This window comes from Acromyrmex echinatior, chromosome 16, assembly GCF_024713525.1.
Source record: "Acromyrmex echinatior isolate Ae372 chromosome 16, ASM2471352v2, whole genome shotgun sequence".
NCBI lineage: Eukaryota > Metazoa > Arthropoda > Insecta > Hymenoptera > Formicidae > Acromyrmex > Acromyrmex echinatior.
In genome coordinates this window covers 5,157,002-5,181,947 of record NC_141867.1, presented here as the reverse complement: position 1 = coordinate 5,181,947, position 24,946 = coordinate 5,157,002, and the positions used below count along the sequence as shown (strand labels likewise).

The 24,946-nt window shown below is 33.9% G+C and overlaps 2 protein-coding genes across 9 annotated transcripts; one reads left to right on the top strand and one right to left on the bottom strand.

Annotated features, from left to right (window-relative positions):
• Window positions 1–420: 420 nt before the first annotated feature.
• On the top strand, window positions 421–22,075 carry Psn (presenilin). 3 transcript variants are annotated; one of them, XM_087414554.1, is made up of 8 exons: window positions 421–860; window positions 1,564–1,811; window positions 2,789–2,998; window positions 3,518–3,738; window positions 3,808–4,080; window positions 4,493–4,731; window positions 4,807–4,968; window positions 21,851–22,075. In XM_087414554.1, exons 1-7 carry the CDS (start codon window positions 726–728, stop codon window positions 4,960–4,962), a joined length of 1,482 nt encoding a protein of 493 aa, XP_087270680.1. In that variant the 5' UTR covers window positions 421–725; the 3' UTR covers window positions 4,963–4,968; window positions 21,851–22,075. The 3 variants fall into 3 exon arrangements, with proteins under 3 accessions (XP_087270680.1, XP_011064567.1, XP_011064568.1); XM_011066265.2 differs by lacking the exon at window positions 21,851–22,075 and adding an exon at window positions 13,651–14,355 and having other exon boundaries at window positions 422–860; XM_011066266.2 differs by lacking the exon at window positions 21,851–22,075 and adding an exon at window positions 7,899–8,298 and having other exon boundaries at window positions 422–860.
• Klp98A (kinesin-like protein 98A) lies at window positions 5,593–24,946 on the bottom strand. Of its 6 annotated transcripts, XR_015547742.1 has the most exons (18): window positions 24,529–24,946; window positions 22,397–22,466; window positions 17,499–17,609; window positions 16,735–16,851; window positions 15,914–16,159; window positions 15,251–15,423; window positions 14,710–15,115; window positions 14,348–14,632; window positions 13,627–14,040; window positions 13,359–13,556; window positions 11,696–11,818; window positions 11,305–11,406; window positions 10,340–10,477; window positions 9,267–10,271; window positions 8,603–8,866; window positions 7,929–8,033; window positions 7,727–7,827; window positions 5,593–7,391 (listed from the first exon to the last, which is right to left on the bottom strand). XR_015547742.1 is itself a non-coding variant. In XM_087414553.1 (17 exons), exons 1-17 carry the CDS (start codon window positions 24,573–24,575, stop codon window positions 7,792–7,794), a joined length of 3,840 nt encoding a protein of 1,279 aa, XP_087270679.1. In that variant the 5' UTR covers window positions 24,576–24,946; the 3' UTR covers window positions 5,593–7,791. The 6 variants fall into 6 exon arrangements, 4 of the variants coding, with proteins under 4 accessions (XP_087270679.1, XP_011064563.1, XP_011064564.1 ...); XR_015547741.1 differs by having other exon boundaries at window positions 7,727–8,033; XM_087414553.1 differs by having other exon boundaries at window positions 5,593–7,827.

The window sequence follows — 24,946 nt, the reverse complement described above, 5'->3', positions numbered from 1 at the left end:
TCAAGTCAAAGTGGCTAACTGATTAAATGTGATTGGTGGATTTGTAAGTAACAATCATATTTATTTGCTTGGCGAGCAACCTGCGAGCTAGTCGCTTTTTTTTATGTGATTCTTTTTAGTACTGGGATGACGTCACTAACTGATGGATTTAAAAAAAAATTATATTAATATTATTAACATTATTGCTACAATATTAATATTATTAACACAGCGATAATTGAACGAAAATTTATTAAACAAAAAGAAATGTTGAACTATTTGCGAAACTGTGCAGAATTAATGAAAAGCTGAGAATAACTCCAGAAAGTGAGAGCTGATGTAAATTAAAAATTAATTGTTATAACTTGCTTGTATCTTAAATGAGCAGAAAGTGCAATAAAGTGCAGATTCTCAGAACAGATTCTATTTTTTAAAGATGGCAGTCGCACAGTGAATCAGGAGAGAAAGAGAGAGAGAGAGAGAGAGAGAGAGAGAGAGAGAGAGAGAGAGAGAGAGGTTGCAAATGGTTGTCAACAAATAGCAAGATTGTACTCGCAGAACGGGCGATTTAGGATGATTAAAGAAACGAGAAAGTTGAATTGAACTTAAGTTACGTGTCTTCTCTTTTTACGTAATCACGACGCGAGAGAATAAACTGCCAAAAGTGCCGAGAGTATCGGAAACAGCACGGGGCAAGAACTGTCGAGAAACAAGCCTTCCTCTATCTGAAACACAGACTTTGATGAATGTCTGAGAGTGACTACGATTCAGCAAACGAGTACACAAGCCTAATGGACGGTCACGTCGCGGAGTCTCGCCCGGATGACCTGATCCTGGACAACGAGCGTCGGAAGGGTCGCTCTAGAAGTGCCAATGAAGAAGTAGTTTTTTTAAAGAAAATTCTCAGTCTTTTATTTACTGAAAGAATTTTAATAATTTCGATTTTCTTGTTAGCAGAAAGGTTTAAGAAACTTTCGTCAAAAATATCAGGAAGATCTTTAATGTTTTATTTAACTCTTCTATGGCAAAGTTTTTTTTTTTCAAGTTATTCAAGATATTCAGAAAAGTAGAGTTGAATCAGACCTTCCTTCATGCTGTTTATATATTTTTCTAATCAATGTAATAAGATGAGTAAAAAGGAATAAATAATAAATATTTTTGAAACGAAAGACACACATGATACATTATATAGATAACACAGTGAATCATTATGTCCTTGTTTGCTAATGTTAAACAAAGGCTGCTTTTTTTAGGAGACAGTTTACACAAATGTCTTTATTTTTGTTATTCATTGAATATCAAGAAGGAGAGAATAACTTCTGTGTCTCTTATTTTTCTTTTTCTTTTGAAAACAGCCAAAGATAAAATTATCACTATATTATACTGTATTTATTATTGGAAAGCATCAGATGTCATGAAATTTTTTCTTTTGTTGCATAGACATTATAAATAAACAAAACTAGAAGTCGCATTTGATCCACTTTACTAAAGGAAGATTAATCCAAGATTTTTTATAATTTTAATTTTTTTTTTGGCAGAAAGATTTAAGATATTATCATTAAAAATATTTTTCCTCTGTCACAGATAGAAAATGGGGTTCCTGAGGTACACATCGAAACGCCAGGCTCAGCTGTCGCCCGATCAAATAGACGAGGCACATCCGGTAGCAATAATCAAAATAGACGGAGGCACTACAGAGATGAGGAAGAGGAAGAACTGAAGTATGGAGCGGCGCATGTGATCAAACTCTTTGTCCCTGTTTCGCTGTGTATGCTGGTTGTGGTAGCCACTATTAGTTCAGTCCATTTCTATACAACTAAGGGAATGTACTTGTGAGTTTCACAACTTTCATAATAATGGCTTATGTGTTCTGTTATTCTTTGTGACTGACGTATACTTGTTGTACTTAAAGAAGTTTTCACGTTAGAGAGCTGATTTCAGAGTTTTTTGACAATTTTTTTAATGAATCAAAATTTAGGTATACTTAAAAAATAATACAGGTTTAGAAAGTGCAATGTAGATGTAAAAAAATATTTTTTTAAATGTTTGTTTTTTATAAAATAAGCAAAAAAATGGAGCTTTTTCTTAATGAGTAGATTTGTAATTCTTCTCTGAACTAGCATAATTAATATCATGTACATATTTGCAAATGGTGATAATTTGAAAAAATTATTCGAATTTTGCTCATTTTTTTCCTTTTTGACTTTCCAAAAAATAGTAAAAAACATAAGCTATTAATTCTAGTTCAAGCGATAATGATATATAATTAATCACGATTGCACCACCCAGCTAGCCAACTGGTTGCATTTTCACTCTAAGAAAGTGATTGACCATACATCTCACATGAAAAAATTGCGGATGCTAAATTAACGAAAAATGTGCAGATAGCTGTAGCTTTATACGTTTTATGTTCATCGCTTACCTAATTACATGGATTCATCTGTATGTACTGAGGAAAAAGTTAACCTCGAAACATGTATACAAATTAATAATTAAATATTAATATAAATATTAATAATTAATATACGAGATACAATTTAATAATTTGAAATTTATGGCTCATATAGTACAGCGCTAATTTCTAATAGCCAAATTTATTATAATTATATTTTTTATAAGCTTTCGGAAAGCAAAAATAATCGATTTTTTAACTCTCTAACGTGTCTAAAAACCTTCTTAAAAAGAAATATTTATATATTTAAAGTTTAACAAAAGTAAGAAAGTTTAGTGTAGTCCAATGCAACGACAAAAAACAAGCCTTATGTCATCACGCTGTACACTGATTTATCATAACAAAACAATTTTTCAGAGTATACACTCCGTTTCATGAGGACAGTTCTGACACGAGTACCAAAGTTTGGCAGGCGTTTGCCAATTCGCTGATTCTCATGAGCGTCATTGTAGTTATGACTGTGATACTTATCATCCTTTACAAATACAGATTTTATAAAGTCATACATGGCTGGTTGATCATAAGCTCTCTATTGTTACTTTCAATGTTTTCCGCTCTATATTGCGAGTAAGTATGAAGATATAAGTATAAATTTAAAATACTTCTATCAAATTTTGCCAGTGTAGATTAATTTTAATTTCGATTTATAACTTACTTTTTATCTTTTTCTAGTTTTAAGAATTAGAAAAAGGTAAACAGAGTAAATTAAATCAAGACAAGAAAGTTAACCCTAGCTGTACATATTTCTTCTTTCTATTCTTAATATACACTCAGGTCTTTGGGACTCCATCCATATTTCTTACCATAATTTCCGTAGAAATAGACATATTTCAATTAATTTTTTTTAATTGATGGAGAATTGATTAAGGAACAAGTCCATAATATGTAAAAGTCGATAGAATTAAGGAATTTAGAGATATACAGATTAAAAAAAAAAGAAAAGTTTAAAAACATCTCGATTTTTAGCAAATTGTTCTGGGATTTCTGGGACCTCAGTGTATATAGCTAGGGTTAATTTATTTTAGTGGAAACCGGCTTCTGTTTTTAACATCTAAAAGAAGATTTATGATATGTTTGTACTTACAGGCAAATGTTGAAAGCTTACAACATTCCAATGGATTTATTCACGCTAGCTATAGGCTTATGGAATTTTGGTGTAGTCGGAATGATTTGCATTCACTGGCAAGGGCCGTTACAACTTCAACAGGCGTATCTGATCTTTATTTCCGCCTTAATGGCACTCGTTTTCATTAAGTATTTACCTGAATGGACAGCATGGGTTGTCCTCGGTGTTATAAGTATTTGGGGTAAGGTGTTTTCGAGATGAAACTTATCACACATACAAGGATGGTCTTATATTCTTACTTGCATTACAGATTTGATTGCGGTTTTAATGCCGAAAGGTCCACTAAGGATACTTGTCGAAACCGCGCAGGAAAGAAATGAATCTATTTTCCCTGCTCTAATATATTCTTCTACCATCTTATACTCATTTACTGTGACTTACGCTGGATATGTACAAGCAGCTACAATGGCGTCTGGAGATACCGCAGCGTCTCCTACGCGTGGTCAGACGGACAATCAAAATAATCCAGTATCAGGCGATACAGAAGAAGGAGGTTTCTCTCCCGAATGGGTAGAAACGCACGGTACGAATTAAATATTAATGAAATTTTTAATAGAAAGAATTATGTTAATTATTAATTTAATCATTTAATGTAATCAAACTCTATGGATTGCGGAAAAACACTGAAAGTAACAATAAAGAGCTTATAATCAGCCAGCCATGTATGACTAATGTAATCAAAAGCTCTATGGATTAATAAATTATATAATTTAATTTAAAAAAAAATCGAAATTTAAATTCAAGGTTCCTATTCTGTAATTTTCTTAACGATAATGTTCATGTCATTATATTGTCGTTGCGCAAGTTTTATATATAATAAAAAAACTACGCAACAACAGTGTAATGACATGTCGATGTTATCGTTAAAAGTTACAAAATAAAAATATTAGCAAACAGATCTTAAATGAAAAACTGAATTAATCTTGATTATACAGATGAGCGTAGCACGAGGCGCGTTCAAGAAGTACGCGAGAACTCGTCTGCGATAAGAGAAAGCGCGAGACAGCAGGACAATCGTCCGCGAGAATCGCAACGACAAGCTGCGGTCGCCGAGGAGGAACGTGGAGTTAAACTAGGTCTCGGGGATTTTATATTTTACAGTGTCCTCGTCGGAAAAGCGTCCACTTATGGAGATTGGAACACCACGTTGGCTTGTTTCGTTGCTATTCTTATTGTACGTATTTTAAAATATGCTCATTGCAATGGATACCGATACAATTTTTTTAATCGATTGTTTTTTTTTACATAGGGCCTCTGTTTGACACTGCTATTGCTGGCTATATTCAAGAAACCGTTACCCGCGTTGCCAATTTCTACCACGTTCGGTTTGACGTTTTATTTTGCCACAAGAGCAATTGTCGCGCCGTTTGCTGATAGTTTAGCGAGTGAGCAAGTGTTCATTTAAATTAAGGTATGACAAACCATCCTATTAATTTAGTATTATAATTTATTTAAAAATCGAATGTCGAGAGAACGATTTACTTATCCATTTGTTATCTGTCGCATTATCTTTAATCTTTATAGGACGATAAAATCATTATAGTGATGTTAAAACAATGTCATATTTTGAGACAAGAAATACAATGAAATAATAAATTATAACAAATCTCATTTAAGAATAGATTGTAAGGTTTGAAAATAGACGTCCTCTAAAGATTAATTTTCGTATTACTTATTTGTTCATATTATTTTATATTACTTTCTTGAGCTGATCTTTTTTTTAAATATAACTTGTTTTTTTGTGAATTTTTACTAAATTAAACAAATCAAGACGAAAAGTACCTACATTTTTAAACGTTTATCAGAGAATCGTGTATCAAGTGTGTGTTATACGAGTGTATGTATGTGTGTCTTAAAATGCTCAGAGAAAAAGGAAATACTAATTTAAATTTTTAATATAAATAGCATAGAGAATAATAGAGGATGTAATTACTTTAGTATTTTTCTATGCGAAGCGAATTCACAAGAACGCCTCGTTATGGAACCAAGCGGTTTACATTTCATCGCGGCAATATGTGATAATCAAGCGGGAAAATGCGCTGCATTATAACAATTTATTGTACTCCATTGTTACACTTATGGAACATATAGGTCTCGTAGATTCATGTATAAAAAAAGCGGATAACGACTGGATGATCGCGGTGAATTGTATGAAATACGCGAGGTAATGTCCGTTCGAATAAGTAATAACTGCCTCGTTATACACTCATCTCGATTAGTATTCGCAGTACGCACTGAACGGTGCCGTTACTCTAGAGCATTGAGTTCGCTATCACTAATTATTAGCCAGGATGAATCTGTGGGGTTTTCTCGAATCCAGGTTACACACAGCCATGGAATAAATACCTTTTTTTTTTATCATACTACTGAAAAGCATATTTATCGTACTTGTGGCGCTTAGTGTTTTTTTTAATATAGATTTATTTTAACATACTAAATATAATAGTTTTCTTAGCTGAAAGTGTTTTTTTTTTCGTCGCATCTTTGAACATCTGATAAGAATACAAGACGAAATGTCCTGGTTATATAACGAACAAGCTTTTTATCTCAAGGTTTTTTGCATGCCAATATAAGATGCTTTTCAATAAACTTTAATACTTCAATCATACAATCCGATCGATCTGATCAATTGTCATTCAGCAATGCAGTGATATCTCCCAAATCGATAATATCATTGATCAACTTTGGTTTAGTATTAATATTCAAATAAACGCTAACATTTGCATAACAACTCCAACTTTAATAGTGTTCTGTTAATTCCTTGTATTATATACATTTATGCTCACATGCACACACACGTACACACAAACAGGCAGACAGACAGTGCGTCTGTTAATAAACACTTTATCACTATTTCACATACTTAAAGGCCACAGTTTGAAAAAAAGTTCATAGAAATACGTATGGAGATACTGTCTTATAGTATCAATCAATTATAATCTTGTAATTAATTAATTTCTTTAATTTTTTAAATTTCTGAGTAAAATTAAAAATTTTGAATTCTTTCTCTTGTCCCAAAAAATAAAAAAATGAGCGACTCGAAAAATCAATGAATAAAATAAAAAAAAGTTTTTCAGCAAATTTTTATTTTGTTCATATCTTAAGTTTGGGAAATATAAGAAAATATTATTTCTTTTTAATCTTTACATTTCTGTACACATATTTATATGAATTTCTTTTCTTATTTGGATCTCTAGAACACGTACCTGAAGTAGTGATAAAAGTTTTATTAACAGCCAGTGATAGATTCCGAAAGCAGAAGAACTTTAACAAAGATATGATATTTTTTTTCGCTTGTAATACATTGCAACGTTCACAAGCCGATAATTATTATTACGCTAATAGAAATTGGAGTCTTTTAATTCGCTAGTCGATTCGCTACTTCGGATTGCGCATACAAAATGCTTTTCGACACACAAAATAAATACTCTTCAGCTATCGAATAAACTATGCAAAGTTATGGTCACCGTTGCTGACGAATTCGTTCTTTCGCTGCATCGTCATTTACAATAATGTACGTTTGTGCTAGTGAAACGTAACTGGAATGATAATATTAACTACATGATACTCGACTATATCGAAGGAAAGTACACTTCGTGAATTCTACTGGGAAATTCTATTGGAAAGACATTAGGAAAATATCTGTAAAAGAGAAAATAAATCGCTATGACGCGATATATTTCGTCTCGCTAGCTGCGGTCTTTCCTCTCTCATAAAGAATATATCACGTTGCTTTCCACATTATTGTCTCTGTGCGAATTTTCCAGCGAGCACGAGACAGTATCAGTGAAGAATGCTCATTTTCTACAAACCAGTCTTACGATCGCTAAGCTTCTGGAAGCATATATATTTTTTGTAACGCTACAAAGCAGGATGAGTCACTTAACATTTGCAATTCGATTACTGATAAATGTAATATTATTGAAAGTATCAATAAGTTACGGAACATTTTAGTCTTTCATTTTTATATGATTTTTCATAGAATTGATATGTAATTCAAGAAATGTAAGTATTGTGTGCGATAAATGTTACGAGACTCATTCTGTATAAACGTCGTTGCTACTCAATTCACCCAATATCTTTTTTGCTATAGCTACTGCATTTCTATAAATAGAAAAGAAAATGACAAAAATACGATAAATAATAAACATTTGTCATATTTCACTTACTTATTAAATTCTCTTACTCATTCTTCGGCATTCGAAAAGATGAGGGTTGTACGATAGTATTTTAGCTAGTTCCGTACTTGCCGCTCTCGAACATACCGCGCCTGAAAAATGAGCTAAACTCCAATAAAGATTGTTTGTTTATATTACTAAGATTGCCGTTGTATTTGTATAGGGGCTCGCAGTGCGGCAGTTCTGAACAAACTTGAATTAATCGGCGAAGATATTCTTCGAGGCGTTTCCGACGTTGCCTCGCTACGACTTCGTACTTTGGAAAGACTTGGCGTGGGGGGAATCGTATCGCAGCGACCTGTGATCAAAGAGTCTCCGTAAAATCGATTGTGTTGCGAATGCGTGCTTACATTTATGAAAATGGTCTGAATCGTGTATATATATACAAATAATATATATATAAAATTTTGATTGATAAAAAGGTCTAATTATTTCAAAACAAAAAATATATAATATATTTTTAGTTTTGAAATAATTGGACCTTTCTGTAATTCAAAATTCATTTTAGAATATTTATAATTCATGTCAAAGTTCAGAATAAAGTTACGTAATATTTATGCATATATATGTGTGCATGATTTGTATTTTATATAGGTATGTCCTGATTTTTCAATGTTTTTCCGTATTTTATATGGCACATAGAATTTATAAAAAGAATTTTATAACGAATTTAATTGTTTTAAATGAGATTAATAATTTAGGTGTAATAATGAGGTACTTTTTAACAAGATCTCTTTCTCTGCAATGGTAAAATTGTTTTATTTTATAAATAATTTCTTTCTTCCAAACTTAAGTAAACCACACTTAGATCTGACTTCAATACATATTTGTACCAGTTTCATAATTGTATAATGTACAATAACGTACCTTACTACCGTATTTCTGTCGCATCGATATGTACAACTCCCGAAACCTTCTGTATCTACGTAACAGCGTCCAACTGTCGTCCTGTGCCACAACTCGTACCTCGTATTCATAATGGCTGGATGCGCCGGCTCCGCGTATCACATATGACGGCACGCTGACGATCATATTAATCACACAGTCGTTGTCGTTCGCTATTAATGATGGTAGAGACCTCGTGATTGTCAAAGAATACGGACTACTCAAGCGGTCGCCGCGATTCTGACTCTGTGCAAAAAATGTGTGTTGAAGTTGTCTCGAGATTGATCATCTAAAATCTAAATTGTTCTTTGTTGCTCCGTATTGGACTAATATACTAAAACTTTCTATCTCGCTTCAGCTAAAAACTTTAAAAATATATCTATTTCAGTTTAAATCTCCGTGGTCCAACCGAGACAAATTTTCAATTCTTAATTATTCTGCCTCAAATTCGTATTTTTGAATGTTGAAAGAGTGTATTAGAATTTTTTCAGACTTTTTTAGAGTCTAAAAACAATTTGAAAAACACATTAGGCATCTGATTGGATTAGGAAAGCAATGAGAAAAACGTTGAATCACAAAGAATTAAGTATAACAAATGTTCAGCCACAAAGAACAAATTTTGAAATGGAAGAAATTGATGATTTACCGTCAAATAAACCGTCGAGTAACCCCGACTAGAGGATCTTTTAGACGCTAATGATTCCGACAGAGTCTCTTGATCGTTAGTATTAGGCCTGTTATTCCTGAAAAGTTGAGATCTGGTTTGCGCTACCGTTAATAGAGTGGCGGAACTATTATTGGTAGGTTCTACAACACTACAGTAAGCATTTGGTTCATTCTGTACATAGTCCTCGGTTTCGTTGATGACGAGTCTATCACTATGGTTGTTGTCGTCGTCGTCGCACTGAAGTCGCCTCGTGGAATGATTTTTCCGTTCATCCTCCAATAAAGACACTTCCAATTCGATCTGCTGTCTCTGCAGATCCTGTAGTATCATTATTTGTCGATTGAGATCTTCCTTCGACGGGGTACCGGCGTCCAAGCATCTCATCACCATCATCCGTTGACGTGCGATTCTTTGGTTCAGCCTCTTCATCGCCGGATTTTGCTGTATTGGCGATTCCAACGTATCCTGGAGCATGTTCTCCGGGATGATGGACACCGTGGGCGGTTGTACCTTCCCTTCTTCGTCACTCACCAACTCCATGGAAGCAGCTCTATTCGCATTTATCGTGCTTTTAGTATCCACTTCAGATGAGCTGTCATCTCGGTCTTCAATTGCAGATTTATCTTTCATCAGATCGTTTATACATGTCGTATCGACATCTTCGAAAGCTATGCGAAGTTCCGGAGAATCAGCCGCTGCCGTGTGGAATGTTTCCACGGTATCGGAGCTCGGTATACTCTGCGGCAACAAATTCAAGTCTGAGGCGATCTGATGTTTTCTATTGTTCACTTCGTGGAAAGATGTAGAATTACAGCTGAAAGCCTCGTCGCAATCATTCGATGAACAACCATCATCCAGAAACGCGGGCGTAGTGCGTTTTAAGTCCAACGATAGACTGTGTTTACGCCGTTCGATTTCTTCAAGCTGTTCCTGAGTTCGTTTGGCTAACAATAGTTTCTTCTCCGTTACTCCTTCACCTCCCAGCTAGAAATCATTAATGTAAAGAATCGTTTCTTAGTATTTTAGAATCTTAGTATTTTACGTATACATACTTCTGCCTTGAATATTTGCTTCTGCTTCTTCGCGATCTCCATCAGTTCCTCCTCCATCTTATCCACTTTACTCTGATGTTCATTTAAAGATTTGACCTTGCTCTGCAACTCGTTTTCTAAAGCGACTAGCTCTTTTTTCTATTTAAGAAAATCACATATTTTTAAAAGAAAGTAGTCAAACAAGATTGAAGAGAAACGCTTAAGGCTCCTATTCATTTGCCACTCACTATCTCAGATTGTGTGATGTCAGAAGCGAATAAACACGATAAAATTTCTCGCAAATTATATTTAAATAGAAATATATTTTTCAATAAAATAATTTATAATTGATAAAATATCTCTAAACTATTTCGGGAAGAAATTAAATCATATTTATATTGCTATTTATTATTAATTTAATAGTTTACCATAGCTATGAACTCATTTCGTTTTTGCTTATGCATAATTCATTTCCAGATATATGCATGATGTAATGTAAGAATACATCATGGATATATATGGCGTTCTCCATTCTCTATTAGTCCAGAAGTCGATACAAACATCGTTCTATCTTTGTATCATTCCAGTGAGTAAACAAAGATAGAAAGACTTGCGTTAACAAATGGAAAGCACTCATAATTATTTATTAATTAACGAAACAAAAAAAATTTTTAATATTGACTGGTTCAGCAAAGAAAGCAGCTTTGCAACTGTTGTAAAATTCTTCAATACAATTGATTGTTGTTTTTGGTTTCTGGATCTAAATGTATAAACCAATGATCTTGAAGAATTTTACAACAGTTGCAAAGCTACTTTCTCTGCTAAATGCCATTTTACAAGTTGATTCTATCGATTGTGTTTTATTAAAACATTTTCATACTAATATATTTTATAAAAACTTTTTTATTATATATTTTCTCATTTCTGGCTTCATAATCTGAGATAGTAGAGTGAACAAGAGCCTTAATTAACTTAACTTCACTTACGTGATGATTCACTAATTCTCTGACACTCTCGATGCACTTTTCATCGTTGAGACTAGACCAAGATTCGGGCAGACTGTCATCACTACCGGCACCATTGTCCGTCTGAAATGTACATTCCGCTTCACTCACTCTCTACAAAATTGTACTAAAACTACTATAAAGTAAGACGTCCGACCTTTTACATTCATACAAGATCTAGAAATCGGAATACTTCACATTCCGTTGTTTTATTGCACATTATAAAGAATTACTGTCAAGAGAGATGTTATATTGTCTGCGTAAATCAAGTTATATGAATATAAATAGTGTGAGTATGCATCGCGTCATTTGCAATATGTGTGCGTATTACAGATACGGATTCCTCGCGAAGATTCCTTATAATATTCCTTACCTTTTCCCACCGTTGCTGGTAAGTTTGTGCACGTCCCTGATTGTTGACGAGCTCTTGCAATTGTCGATGCTTGGACTGCAATAATGTGCGCAGATAGGCGACTTCCCTACATATACTTTCTACCTGGTACCACACACACACACACCGATGCGTTAACAAAAGATATAATCAACAAAAGATGATTCAAAATTAAATATTAATAATTTGCCATGATACATGTTGCGTATAAACGAAAGACTAAATATATTTATAATTACGAAATATCAGAATGACGAGATAGCGCCTAAAAATGAATAAAATGGAAATAATAATGTTTATGCTTTTTTTTTCAGAATGTACAAAAATGTCTTTTAATTAAATGTTATTTGACAGTAATAGAATAAAATATTTCCAATGATAGCATAAATATTAACGCAAGTATCTAAACTTAATCCTTGTGCACGCCTTTAACAAATAAATGTAAATATGAATAAACAACTCACAAAATAAACAGAATGAACAAATAGCGGATATATTCTCGCGGATGCATTGCCTCAAAAAAATAATAAAGTTTTCTTCATTCTATTCAATAATCAATACTCGGAATGGTGCATCATGCAGACGGATCCCGAGGTGCGGCGACAATGAGTTAATGAAAAAATTGGGTTTGTTAATCGGGAGTGTTAAATCGATCGAATGCATATTCTTAAAAATTATTGTGAGAAACAGAGATAAAAAACAGTGAGAGTGCGTGCAAATACTTTGTGGAGGATTAAACGCCAATTTTTGTATGAAAAATTTATTAAACAACAATAATATATATATATATATATCAGTATAACAATAATTAGTGCCTCTGTATCTTTATATCTCGCATAACAAACCCATAGACGTATCTCTATACAAACAAGCCCAAGATATGTACATACTTCACTCTTAACATTCTTACTAGATACTTAAATATATAACATTCCAAGGAATGCCATCTGTCCGGCAATATCTCTTCAGCACTAGCACCTTTTCACGATCAGTAGCTTACTCATATACATTAACGCAATTTGTTAACATAAACCATTTATAAATATTAATGTTAAGTATACGCAATATATTTGAAGATATTCTTGAGGCCGGCAGAGGAATTAAGACAATCTCATGGATAGCGAACGCAAATCTCATCGACAACGAAGAGTGCTTTCTAGCAAGAAATACAAATGATACAAATGATGCAGTAAATCATTACATTCTTGTTGTTTGCTAATGTTAAACAAAAATGAAATGATTACTGTATTACACTATATCTCTTGCTAAAAAGTACTAGAAAGCTTGCTATAGAGAAATACACATACTGATAGATCTGGATCTAGATATCGATAGACAGTACTGTGTATCTTAATCATAAAAATTTTGGTCGAATGATTGAAATGTTGTTTCGCAAACAGTTGTTTGCAGTCGGGACACTCGCAGATGTTCGTCCACGATTCGCGGCATCTCGCAGTGACGCGTGAAGAGCGAAATTTTACGACGTACCGGACTATCACATATTTAACGGACAAACGTGCGAGTAGATGATGATGTTGCCAGACAAGCAAATAAGGACACCGATAGCGACAAGGACGAGGTAGAATTGGTACTTAATCGAGATTACATTCAATTCCGGAGACGGAGGCGCGTCCGTGTCACTTACTTGCGTCATTTCGTCCCGCCGTTCTTGCTCCAGGATATGCCGTCTCGCGCGTAGCTCGCGTTGACGCGACTCCAGGACCGCAATCGCATCCGCCCATTCTTTCCATTGTGCTCCCCACTCGCGTTCTAATTCACGTTGGGCTCCTTCTAGCGCTTCCCTTCTAGCAGCCCATCTTTCCTCGCGTTCTTCTTGTTCTCTCTACGAAAAATATATCGTTAGTCAAAATTCGGTTCAACGAGAAATGTCCTATCTAGAATATTTCATTTACTTTAAAGTCTTCCTTTTCTTTCAGAAGAGCGGCTTTTTGTTGTTCCAACTCCTCGACCGCTCTGAGGTCCTCGCTCGAGTTCAAGAGATTGTCGCTAGAACAGGATGCGTGCAGATCGGAGACGCTCCAACTTAAGAGCGACAACCTCGACAGATTGACAACCGTTGATTGCAGGTTGCCGTTACCAGATCCACCCTCCTTCCGAAGCTTCGCTGCCTCAGCCGGATCGTTGTACCGGAACATGTTGTTCCTACCCAAAAGTATGATACATCCTTGCGATAATCTTGTCGGTTTGTCCACTTGGGCAGTATTGATCCAGCAGTGAGATGAGAGCGGATGCAGCGTCGCCACGCCACTATCCAACTCGACCACGCAATGTTCTGGTTCCACATCCGCACCGGTCAATACAATATCCTGTTTATAATATAACGAGTATTTTAAATCATTTTTTTTATTAATTGATATATAAAAATAATGCAGTCTCTTGAAGCTTAGGCTTTTATTTAAATCAATTAATACGGCCTGTTTTTTTTTAGATGAACTTTTTGTATCATTCATCTTTTATTTTTTTTTAACAGAAAAAAAAGAGGAGAGATAAATCGTGCAAAAAGTTCAGCTAAAAAAAACAAACAGTTTACACATCTTGCTTATATATAATTTCTATTTTCTCTATGTATGTAATCTTATGTATCTAAGAATTTTATTATATTTATATTGTTACCTGGACAACGGGAGCTTCCTCCGTGCCGACTAGTGTTTTTCCCTCTTTTAGGTGATACAATGTAACGCCAGTACTGAGCAAATCGTCGTCGATACCGACTAAATGCGGCATTTCCGAGTCAAGAACGACACCGACCCCACTCTTTCTTAATCCTAGCGCTTTTTGTTCTTGCAGAATCTGTTGCGTTTCTCGCCACTTTTCGGTCCATTCCTCGGTTAATACCTTTTCTTGTTCTTGTTTCTCTTGGATTTGAGCCAACAGCACTTGCGGCGGTTTTTCCACGCTCTACAATTAACAAATAAATATATACTTTTTCTAAAACGGCAATGAGAAAGAATATGGGAAAAACGCGTGATACTTACCATATTTTTGTCGATGAGAGACTTCAATTTTTCTATTTCCGCTCTGAGTTCTCTGATGAGTTTCACGTTTGCGTCTTCGTTGATAGTCGGCTTATTAATAATGTTCTTCGCACGATTGGCGTATCTAAGAGTGCTAAGAGTGTCGTTGTAATTGCATTCCGCCGGACTGATAGTCGCTATCATGATAGTCTTGGAATTGCCGCCCAGGGAATCTTTTAGCAACCACGTGAGCACGCTGTCGCGATAAGGGATAAACGTATTTCGTTTTGTAGCAAACGCATCACCGCTGGCAGAACTGAGCTCAGAGAGCGTGGATATCACAGTGCCTAAAGTTACCAACGACTTGTTGATGTGCGCGCCTTCCTTGAGTCGTTGACCCGTCGCTCCGGTCGCATTCGCACGTTCACTGAAAAGGCAGATAACATTTTTTTAGGAAACTGTGTAACTTATCATGATGTTTATGTTACTTTGTTTCTTTTATTTTCGCGAACGGACGAAAAAATAACTCGACTTGTGATGCTTTCTTTCTTTTCGAGTCTACCTTCCGGCCAAGTCGACAAGGTGCACCTTGGAAACAGTCTCCGACGGCATGTTGCCTTCCGAGAGGCCGGCTTGTACGAAAGTTATCGTAAAAATCGCGTGACTCCTACTACTCACGTCGTTCATCTTTGTGCTGGCTGTGGTTCTGTGCGTATTACCTCTCACCATACATTCCTAAAACAAAAATAATTCTTTTATTAATATTGTGACTAAAAGAAATATTGATATAGTATTACGTTCATTATTTATTATTGTATATTTATCTTAAAACAATATTTATCTTATATATATATATCTTTTATTTTAAAATATTTTTATTTATACTAAAAAGCAATGCTAAAAATTATTTTACAAATAATGCGATAAAAGAAATTATATGTGTGATAAAATAATATGTATTTGTCCTGTTGTTTTCAAAATAATATTAATTTCAAAATAATATCTACAATAAACAGATAGCGCGATAGGACTTACTATTAATCTTTCGAAGTTGACAATGGATCTATTGATCCCCTATTGAATTAATTATAAATTTTTGTTTACCAAAAATATCAATAATTTTCTTAGCAATTAAACATAGCAATTAAACTTGTGCAATATTTCTGTGACAAACAACAAACTTTCACGTTCGCTGTTCATTCGCTAAGTGTGTAATTAGCTTTACCTGAATGTCCGAATAATCGTAGACGAGATGACACGATAGATCTTGAACATAAGGCCCTCCCGTGGGATGTTCTCGTACCCTCAGTGAATGGGATTGGCTTTGGTCCAGTCTAAGTAGATCTCTTACTCTTTCGTTATAGATTTCTAGGAATGATACTTCCGTTCTGTACGACGCCCCGCTTTCCTTTCCAGCTGCCATTCTAGCGAAAAGCGTCTTGCAAATTCGTGGTATCAATCCCTGAGATTCCTATGATAACAATCGCACATAATAAATTTTAAAAACAAAAAAGAAAATAATATATATAATATAGATAATATATAATACATATAATCAATATATTATATATAGTATTGTACACACACACACATATATATATATATATATATATATATATATATATATAATCAATATATTATGTCCTCTTATCAAAGGTGGAAAAAGTTTGATTAATTATGGAATTTTTATTTTATATATTATTGCAAAATATATTGATTTGGCCGAAATTGAAGAAAACTAATAATTAATAATTCAGTAATTTTTTATAAAATGACATCAGAGATTTTATTTATTATGTTTCTCAAAAAAGCTGGTTTTATGTTGCTTAATTAATAATTATATCTACTCGATCATGCAACAATTTCATATTCCATAGCAAATGGAAATTTCATTCCTCTCGTTTATTCATTTTTCTTTCTCTCATCTTTTTGCTAAAATTATTGTATATTCGGAAGAAATATATCGACACAAAAATCTTTTTTCCATCTATAAAAAATGAGACTGTGAAAAAGGTGTCTTTGTGAAAAATTAGATTATTGCATTACCGGCGTGCCCATCATCGTGAAGGTCTTCCCGGATCCTGTCTGGCCATAGGCAAAAACGCAGGCATTGTAGCCCTCGAAGGCACTTTCTATTACGTCCGTACCAAGATCGTAGAAAACCTGGAGAAAAGACGATTGGATAAGGATCTTTCCCTATCACTCGATAATACGAGCGGCGTCTCGCTTTAATAACTCGCGGAAGCGAAGCGAATTTTATTAGTCTCACTGTTATCCCTCGACGGAACGTGCTACGCGTTTTACATAATGATATCTAATTATCACAATAACGTTGACTCTAACGATTATACTATAACGATGATCCTGTATTGTGTTCTGCTTAATAAAGATTATTCTGTTTGATTATGCTTTGACAGCCCTCTTTCATTCATTACAAATGTTTGTTGGAAACATTAATCGGCCCTAAAGCTCCTGTCACAACATTACAATAGACAGTTGTTGATTATATCATTAGAGAAAGATCAATTATTGCTACAATTGTTACCGCGCTCGACACACTTTCGCCTTTTCGTTCTCAAGCTCTTTCGTTAAATTTATTTCCGTCTCTAATTCAATATAGGTTTGTCATTAAGCTAATTATAACTCTGCGAACATAAAACGACTTCGGTTTCGTCTTACACGGTAGTGTTATCGTGAACGTTTCACTCTTTTCAAGGTCGACAGCTTCGTCATCGATCGCGAAATCTCAAGAATAATTTTTACTTTAGTCTTCGTTTCATTCTGCCATGAAAGAAAATATTGATATGAACCTCTTCCTGGGACGCATAGTTTTCGTCGTTTGAATCGAAGGACCAGTAGGAATGATCGAACGTGAAGTCTTTGTACTTCCCACGGTCGATATCTCTGCAGCTATCCGGTGTCTGTAAACAGTAAATAGCAATCGTTCTTTCAATGTAGTTTTTGCTTTATCATCATTGTTAGTGTTAAAGTTCAATTATCATTAGCCAAGTCCGATCTATGCGGATGAATGGATAATAGAACTTATAAAGGTGAAAAGTAAATATAAACTATGAACTATGTTTATATAATTGTCTATTATTATATTTAAAAATCATCTTATCCATATATTTTACTACTACTATTATTTACTACTATTATTATATTTTTATAGCACGTTGGTATTTCTTGCGAAATAAAAATAAAATCTTTAAAAAGGTCATTTCAAAATCAGATATTTATTGGAAACATTTTCCGATAAATATTTGATTTCTCGAAACAGTAAAGTTTTCTAAGAATTTCAGATTTTCCAGGTTTTCCAAACAGAAGATATATATATTTCTTACTTTTTGAAATTAAAAATTTTTTTAAACCAAATTTTTTTTTTGGTATTTTCTTTGTTTTCGGAAAGCTACTTGACTATCTAAATGTGACTGACGTTTGACTCATGTGTATTTACGTGATATTGCTATATGCGATAATTATATAAAATATGCATTCTTCATGTTGGATTCTATGTAACTGATAAAACATCGCTGAGAACATCGTACTGCATTATGCAAGAAAGCGAATGGGAGGTAATTAAAAAAAATAAGAATGATTTTGAAGTCAATCTCGCTTTCGATTTTGCATACAGTTTATATCGAGTCTACAAACATGCTAGCGGTTAGGAGGCAATATATTAATTTACATATTCGCATGCGAACATGTTCGCGAAAATTTTTAAACTCCGTCACAGCACATAGTCGAAGCGAAGTTCAAAGTCGCTCATTAATCTATTCTTAATAAATTTCAGTCTGCTTAGAGCTTCCCGGGGTGTTTCCAAATTTAAATTTCCAAATTTTGTTTCTAAATTTTCCGAAATACAGTGAAAAATAATTAAAAAAAAATATTTTATCAGAAACTGATTGTATTGTATTAAAACAACAATAACTTTACGAGCAGTTTGACAGCTCAATCAACTTAACTTTTTAAAACTGATTAATCTTATCTCAATCTTTGCGAGTTGGTATTTTTTTACCAAGAAATATCAACGTGCTATAAAAATGTAATAATAGTAGTAAATATAGTAGTAAAATATATGGATAATATTATTTTTAAATATAATAATAGACAATTATGTGAACATAGTTTATAGTTTATATTCACTTTAATTCTTGCTCTTTCCATCAATGTATTTAATTTTAATCTCGGTTCAACTGACTCTTCATCTTTTTTTTCAGAAAAAGTTTTTAGAAAAAAATGAAGGGTAAGTTGAGTTGAACTGAGATTAAAGTTAATCTACATAAGTACGTTTTGCACCTTTGGACAAGACTTCACTTAACTCGTGCTCGCCAGAGACGTTTTTTTGCCGGGAGATCACTCTACGGGATTGGCCTTTTCTTTTGATTGGAAAGAGAGATCCGGATAAGGTTTAATTGAATGCGGATAAAACATAGATTATACAACGCTGCGCGGCTGCGGCAATTGCATTCGATTGCGTAGCCGCAATCGTCGAATAACGAGTTGCTGGTTGCTGCGGTCCAACCGCGATTTTCGCACTTTCTCCTCAACGCATGCCTTGTTACTTTTCAACTGGGAGATTCACACAGACAATTACAAATAGATATACGATCAAGATACTTTCTGTTTTGTTAAGTAAGGTCTATTTTTGCAAAAATCAATTTTTCATTCATTGTTTTTCACTCATTTTTCAAATATTGTTTCTCTCGCAAAGCATTGTAAAATAAACAATTTGAAAACAAATTGAGATTCTTATTGTCAGAGAAAATTGAACAATCTTCTAAATTTATTTATTACAAAAAATCATTTTCTTCACGCTCTTTTTTAATTATTATCTGTGATATTTTCCAGTTGAAATAATTCTCGAAACTTTATCAAAATGATTTACTTGAAAGAAACATGTAAACACGATGCGCACCAAGCTTTCATTTTGATAAGCTGGATTTGTCGGTCAAAGGTCCAATTAATAATTATGGCTTAGAAATTCATAAAAGTTATTCAGGTAGAAATTATGACACTAAACTTTACGAAGCATCGACCAATCGTAGCACAAAAGAGCAGATCATCTACATCTCGGCTTCCGGTTTAGAAATTCTTTAGAAAGTTTATTTAAGGCCATTACTTCTCGGTACTTTGCGGTACCACGAAGTGTGTTGTTACATGCTCAAACTACTGTACATACCAAGAATATTACTACATATCAATAGAACTAATCCATTCTGTAAAAATTTTCTCTATTTTAAATAACAAACGTCTGATTAGAAATTTTATTTAAAAAGTTGATGCTATTTGCAGAATATTCTCCTGATATTTTCAAATTAATTAATGTAAAATTATTGAAAATGTGGCATCAAAACTTTCTTGTAGTCGCAATCTATTATCAAGCGAAAATTGATCGTAACGCGAGACGTCGAACTTATACGAGCCACCCACCGCTTAACTTTACTTTACCGGCGCTTTAGAATGGATATATGACAACGGACTCGTGATGTAATCACGGCTTACATCATAAATAAGACCTTCAGTTCTTTATGAATATACAGCCAAAACGCAAATATGCAACAACAACCACTTTTAGCATCGAAGATATGTTGACATCCGCCTACGCATTCTGACCAACGATTATCTATAACTTGAGCGACTATCTATAACCAGCAGTAATATACATTCAATAATGTAAATAAACATCAATAGTATCTCGATTTAAAACTTTATATATCAAGCCTGATATGTTTATTAAAGTAAAATCTGTTTTAAACTGAATAATGGATAATTCTATCGTTATTTAATAGAACATAAAGAAGGTAGAGTTCTTCATTTAAAACAGATTATTATTCAAGCATTGTTTCAATTGTTAATTTTCGCTCGTTAAGTTTGACAAGAACAAATCTAGAAGGTCACAATCATCAAAATTCGAGGCTTGTATTATGCAACAAAGTTCAACAAAATATCAAACAAGAAGAGAAAGAAATGTTGTGTAAAGTTCCTTGAAGTTTTTACCAACATAGAATAAATGTAAAAGACCAATAAATAATATCTCACTAACAAGAAAAATAAAAAAAAGACAAGCACTGCACTGAGAGAAAAGTTTTTGTACTTATGACTATAATTACTGTAATGATAACATATTACCGTAATTATGGTTATTACTATTATAAGTAATAATAAGTAATAATAACTGTACTTATAATTCTATTAACAAAAATCCTATATTTATAGGTGACACTGAAAACGGCTATAAATTATAGTTAAATTATAACATACATTGCAGTCATTTTTATGGTGATAATAATTATAATTTGTAGTCATTTTCGATATCAACTATATGTATATATTTGTTAATAGAATTATATGTACAGCTATTATTATTGACATTATAGTAGTAATAATCCTAATTACAGTAACATTTAATTATAGTCACAAATATATTAGAAATCTTTTTCTCACTGTATTAACAATTAATTTTTAGATTTTTCGAAATATCCCAATTCTTTATGTATGCACTGCTTTTTGTCTCCTCCGGAACATCTTACGTAGCGATTGATCAAATTCGCATTCTTGTGAAACAAGATCGAAACCGGCTCCGAAACCAGGCAATTTGCACGTGAAAATCGTCCGTGCGAGAGCAGTTGACCTCGATTGATAATCATACTTGGAATTTACCGTCGCTTTTGTGCAGCTAGCTGCTCGGATCAGCTGCTGATTAACAATAACAACAACCATAATGAAATCCAACTAGATTGAATTCTCGATTGAATTATTATTATATAATTATTATTATGCAGTTGAAAAAATTCAAAGAAAATAATTATCACTTGTTTTTTCTCGATATGATTTTAAACTGAAAAATATTTGAGTTTTAAGAAATTTGAAAGACTTAATTTCAAATTACTTAAAATTGTGATGCGATAAAAAATGTTTTTATGAGGCTTCAAAATTGTATTTAAAAAAGAAAGAACAGGACAAATTAATTACAAATTAAGGACAAATTTATGAGGACTGTTTTTCTTTTAGGAGACATAGTCGACCTAAATGTCATTCTATCTTTACTATTCATTAAATGCTAAGAAGGGCAGAACGATTGTGTCTCCTAAAAAGAAAGCTTTAATGTTAAATTCCTTAAAATTGTGACACGTTAAAATATTATTTCTGTTATTTCTAGAGCTTCAAAATCATATTGATCGAAAAGAATTGAATTATACGAAACGCCATTTATTCTGCAAATTCCGTCACAGAGCTATGAAGAAAATAGACATAACAATTTTACAAACGAGATAATGTATTGTCCACTGCGCACTGTATTTTCTACCATTACCGTTTAAAAAAATCGTTATATTATAGTGACGTAAGTCTCAGTTTTATGAATAAAACAAGTAATCCTCGAGAATAGTTTTATGATTTTTGCTTTAGCTGGAAACAGCAACAACTTTCGAATCCTTTGTAACTGCAGCTTACAAATCTTTTGTAGTGTTACGATAATCAACTCTCAATAAATTTTTTGGGATGAAATCTCTGAAGAGTGAAAATTGAGCTTAGTCTTGAAAGAGAGTAGCTCAGTTTTCAATCTTTAAGAGTGAGATTCATTCTAAAAATTTTAAAGAGCAACTATTTAAAGGCGACGCATGAGACTTGATGATAAAAAGCAAACATGACTCCATATATTTCGACAAGGGCGGATGGCAGTGACGCGCTACGAGAAATGGCTTACCTTGGTGTTGAAGATCCGCGTCTTCTTGCCGTTCATCTGTACGATCAGCTTCTCGTTCATCGCTACCTCTCTGGAAAGCAACAAACACGTAGTTATCCTGGCATCGACCTCTCCCGTTACGATAGACATTCGATAGACGAAGACCGAATTCGGAAATCAACGAGACGCGCGCAACCGTAATGCACACCAGTCAATACCGCGATGACACAATTGTGTCATATGTTGTCAATAACGTTCGACAACGACGGCTTTGAATTGGAGTTCCTGTCACTTCTCAAATCTTTTTACTTTGCAAGCGATAAAATAATTAAATTCGTCGTTTCAAAGAGGATATTGCTCCGAAATCCTCATTAAAAAAAAAAAATCATCTAATATTATTAATATAATTCTCTAAAGGTATTTTATTATCATTAAATATAATTATCATTAAATATTAAATGTATATTACTATATTATCTGCTCTTTATAAAGAAAATGGAATTAATACTCAACGTATTGATCAAGTTCTCGCGCCAGCATAAAAAACAGCAAATTTGCGAACAAAAAATATACAGCGTATTCTTTTTTGAAGTAAAAGAGCTTTTTTTTAATAACTTATATTAATTAAGACTATTAATTGAGACATCTCATCAAACAAAATGTTTTCTAAAATTTAAAAGTGTGATTTGAAGTGTATGATGGTTCAAGATTTGCTCCTCCAATCTTTACTTAAATGACTGAATTAAAATGGCAACGAAGGATCAATATAAATAAAAAAATTAAGATAAAATCGATGAGGATACCTCCTCGTAAATAAAGATATTTACATATAGTAAGTATCCGAGAGATGAATTTGTAAGATGAACAAGATAGAATACAAATTTAAATAATAAAGTAAAAATTTATTCAACCGGAAGTGAATCATTAGTCTTTACTCTTTTTGTGTTTGATTTTCTGCAGCACAGAATGTGCGGGGAGGATTGAATCGTTCTAACGATGACGAATCCGTTCTCCAATGATTTCAACGGTATTCATCGCGCGCATGCATCATCCTTTGTATTCAATAACATTGCGTCAATGATTCCAGCGACGATTAATGTCCATGTCGATGATCAATAATGCTGTAGTATGAAGAAACATCATCTACGAGATGCTATTGACCGCAAAATAATTACGTAATAATATTGACTGGCAGCAATACGAATAGCAGGGAAATCTAGGATATATCCAGGAGAAACTGGAATATTTTTTGAATATTTCGAGGATGGTGCAACGGTGCGCATTGGATGCGCCTCAGTGTCGTCATTCAAATATATGTGACGTAATTTAACGTATTGTTTGACCTTATAGAAATTGAACACTGAAGGCAAGGATTAATTGCTTATTTTGTATTAAAAATACTGTTTAGTGATTTTTTTACTCAAAATAAATAAATAATTTAATACTACAAATTATTTATTTTGAGTATTAAAAACACAGAACGACAGTGTTTTTAACATTCGAAATAATTTCTTATTCAATTTAAAAAATACTGGAAATTATTTATTTTGAATATTAAAGTATTGAAAACTAGTATTTTGGTCCAAAATAAATATAATTTCCGGTATTAAATTGAATAATTATTTTAAGTATTAAATTTGCATCAAATTGAATAAGAAATTATTTATTTTAAGTATTAAATTCGCCAGCATCAAATTGAATAAGAAATTGTCGAATATTAAATTGGCCAACATTAAATTGATTGGTAAGGGCGGGATTTGTACTAAGGCTTTGATCGATCAGCGTATCATTAAGTTCGCGTAAATCTCTCAGGTAAATTTGCGCGCGATACATCTCGCACGTACCTGGACACACCGACGTGTGTCCAGCTGAATTCAGAACAATACGGACTGGCAACGAACCTAAGAGAGAGAGAGCGAGAGAGAGAAAGAGAGAGAGAGAGAGAAAACGGGATTTTGTCGCAATCACGCACAGCACCGCAGACGGACATTCTAGCGTCGTAATTATGGAGAAGTGCGACTGTAAGAAGCAAACACGATGACGATACTAAAGTCATAATAATTGATGCATAAGCGACTCGTTGATTTTACTCGTCGTAAGACGAGACGTAAGGCGAGGTTCTTCCGGTCACCAGTTGCACGACACACACGCACCTCTTGTTGAAGGGTCGAACCCTCACGGCCACCTTCACTGATGCCATGGTCTCGCGGAATGGAGCGCATCGGGCTCGAGACGAAGGAACGCGAGATGTGATCAACGCCACCGTCGTTTCTCCGCTGCGACGGAGACGTGAAGGTGGTCTTTCGACGCGCTAAGTAGCGCGTGGCGTCGCGACGTTGCTACGTAGCGTAACGTAGCGTGGCCTATGGAAGACGCTGGCGTCCTCGTCGAGCCTTGACTGCCTCGAGCGCACCCGGCAGCAGCGACATCGTCGATCCTCTTCCTACTCACTCGTGACTCACGAACGACCGCGAGCGACTGCGACCTACGACTGCTCTCACTCTACCCGACTACGTCAGACCGAGCCGCGAGCCGCGAGCAGACTGCGGAGGCGGAGCAAGCGGAGTGAGC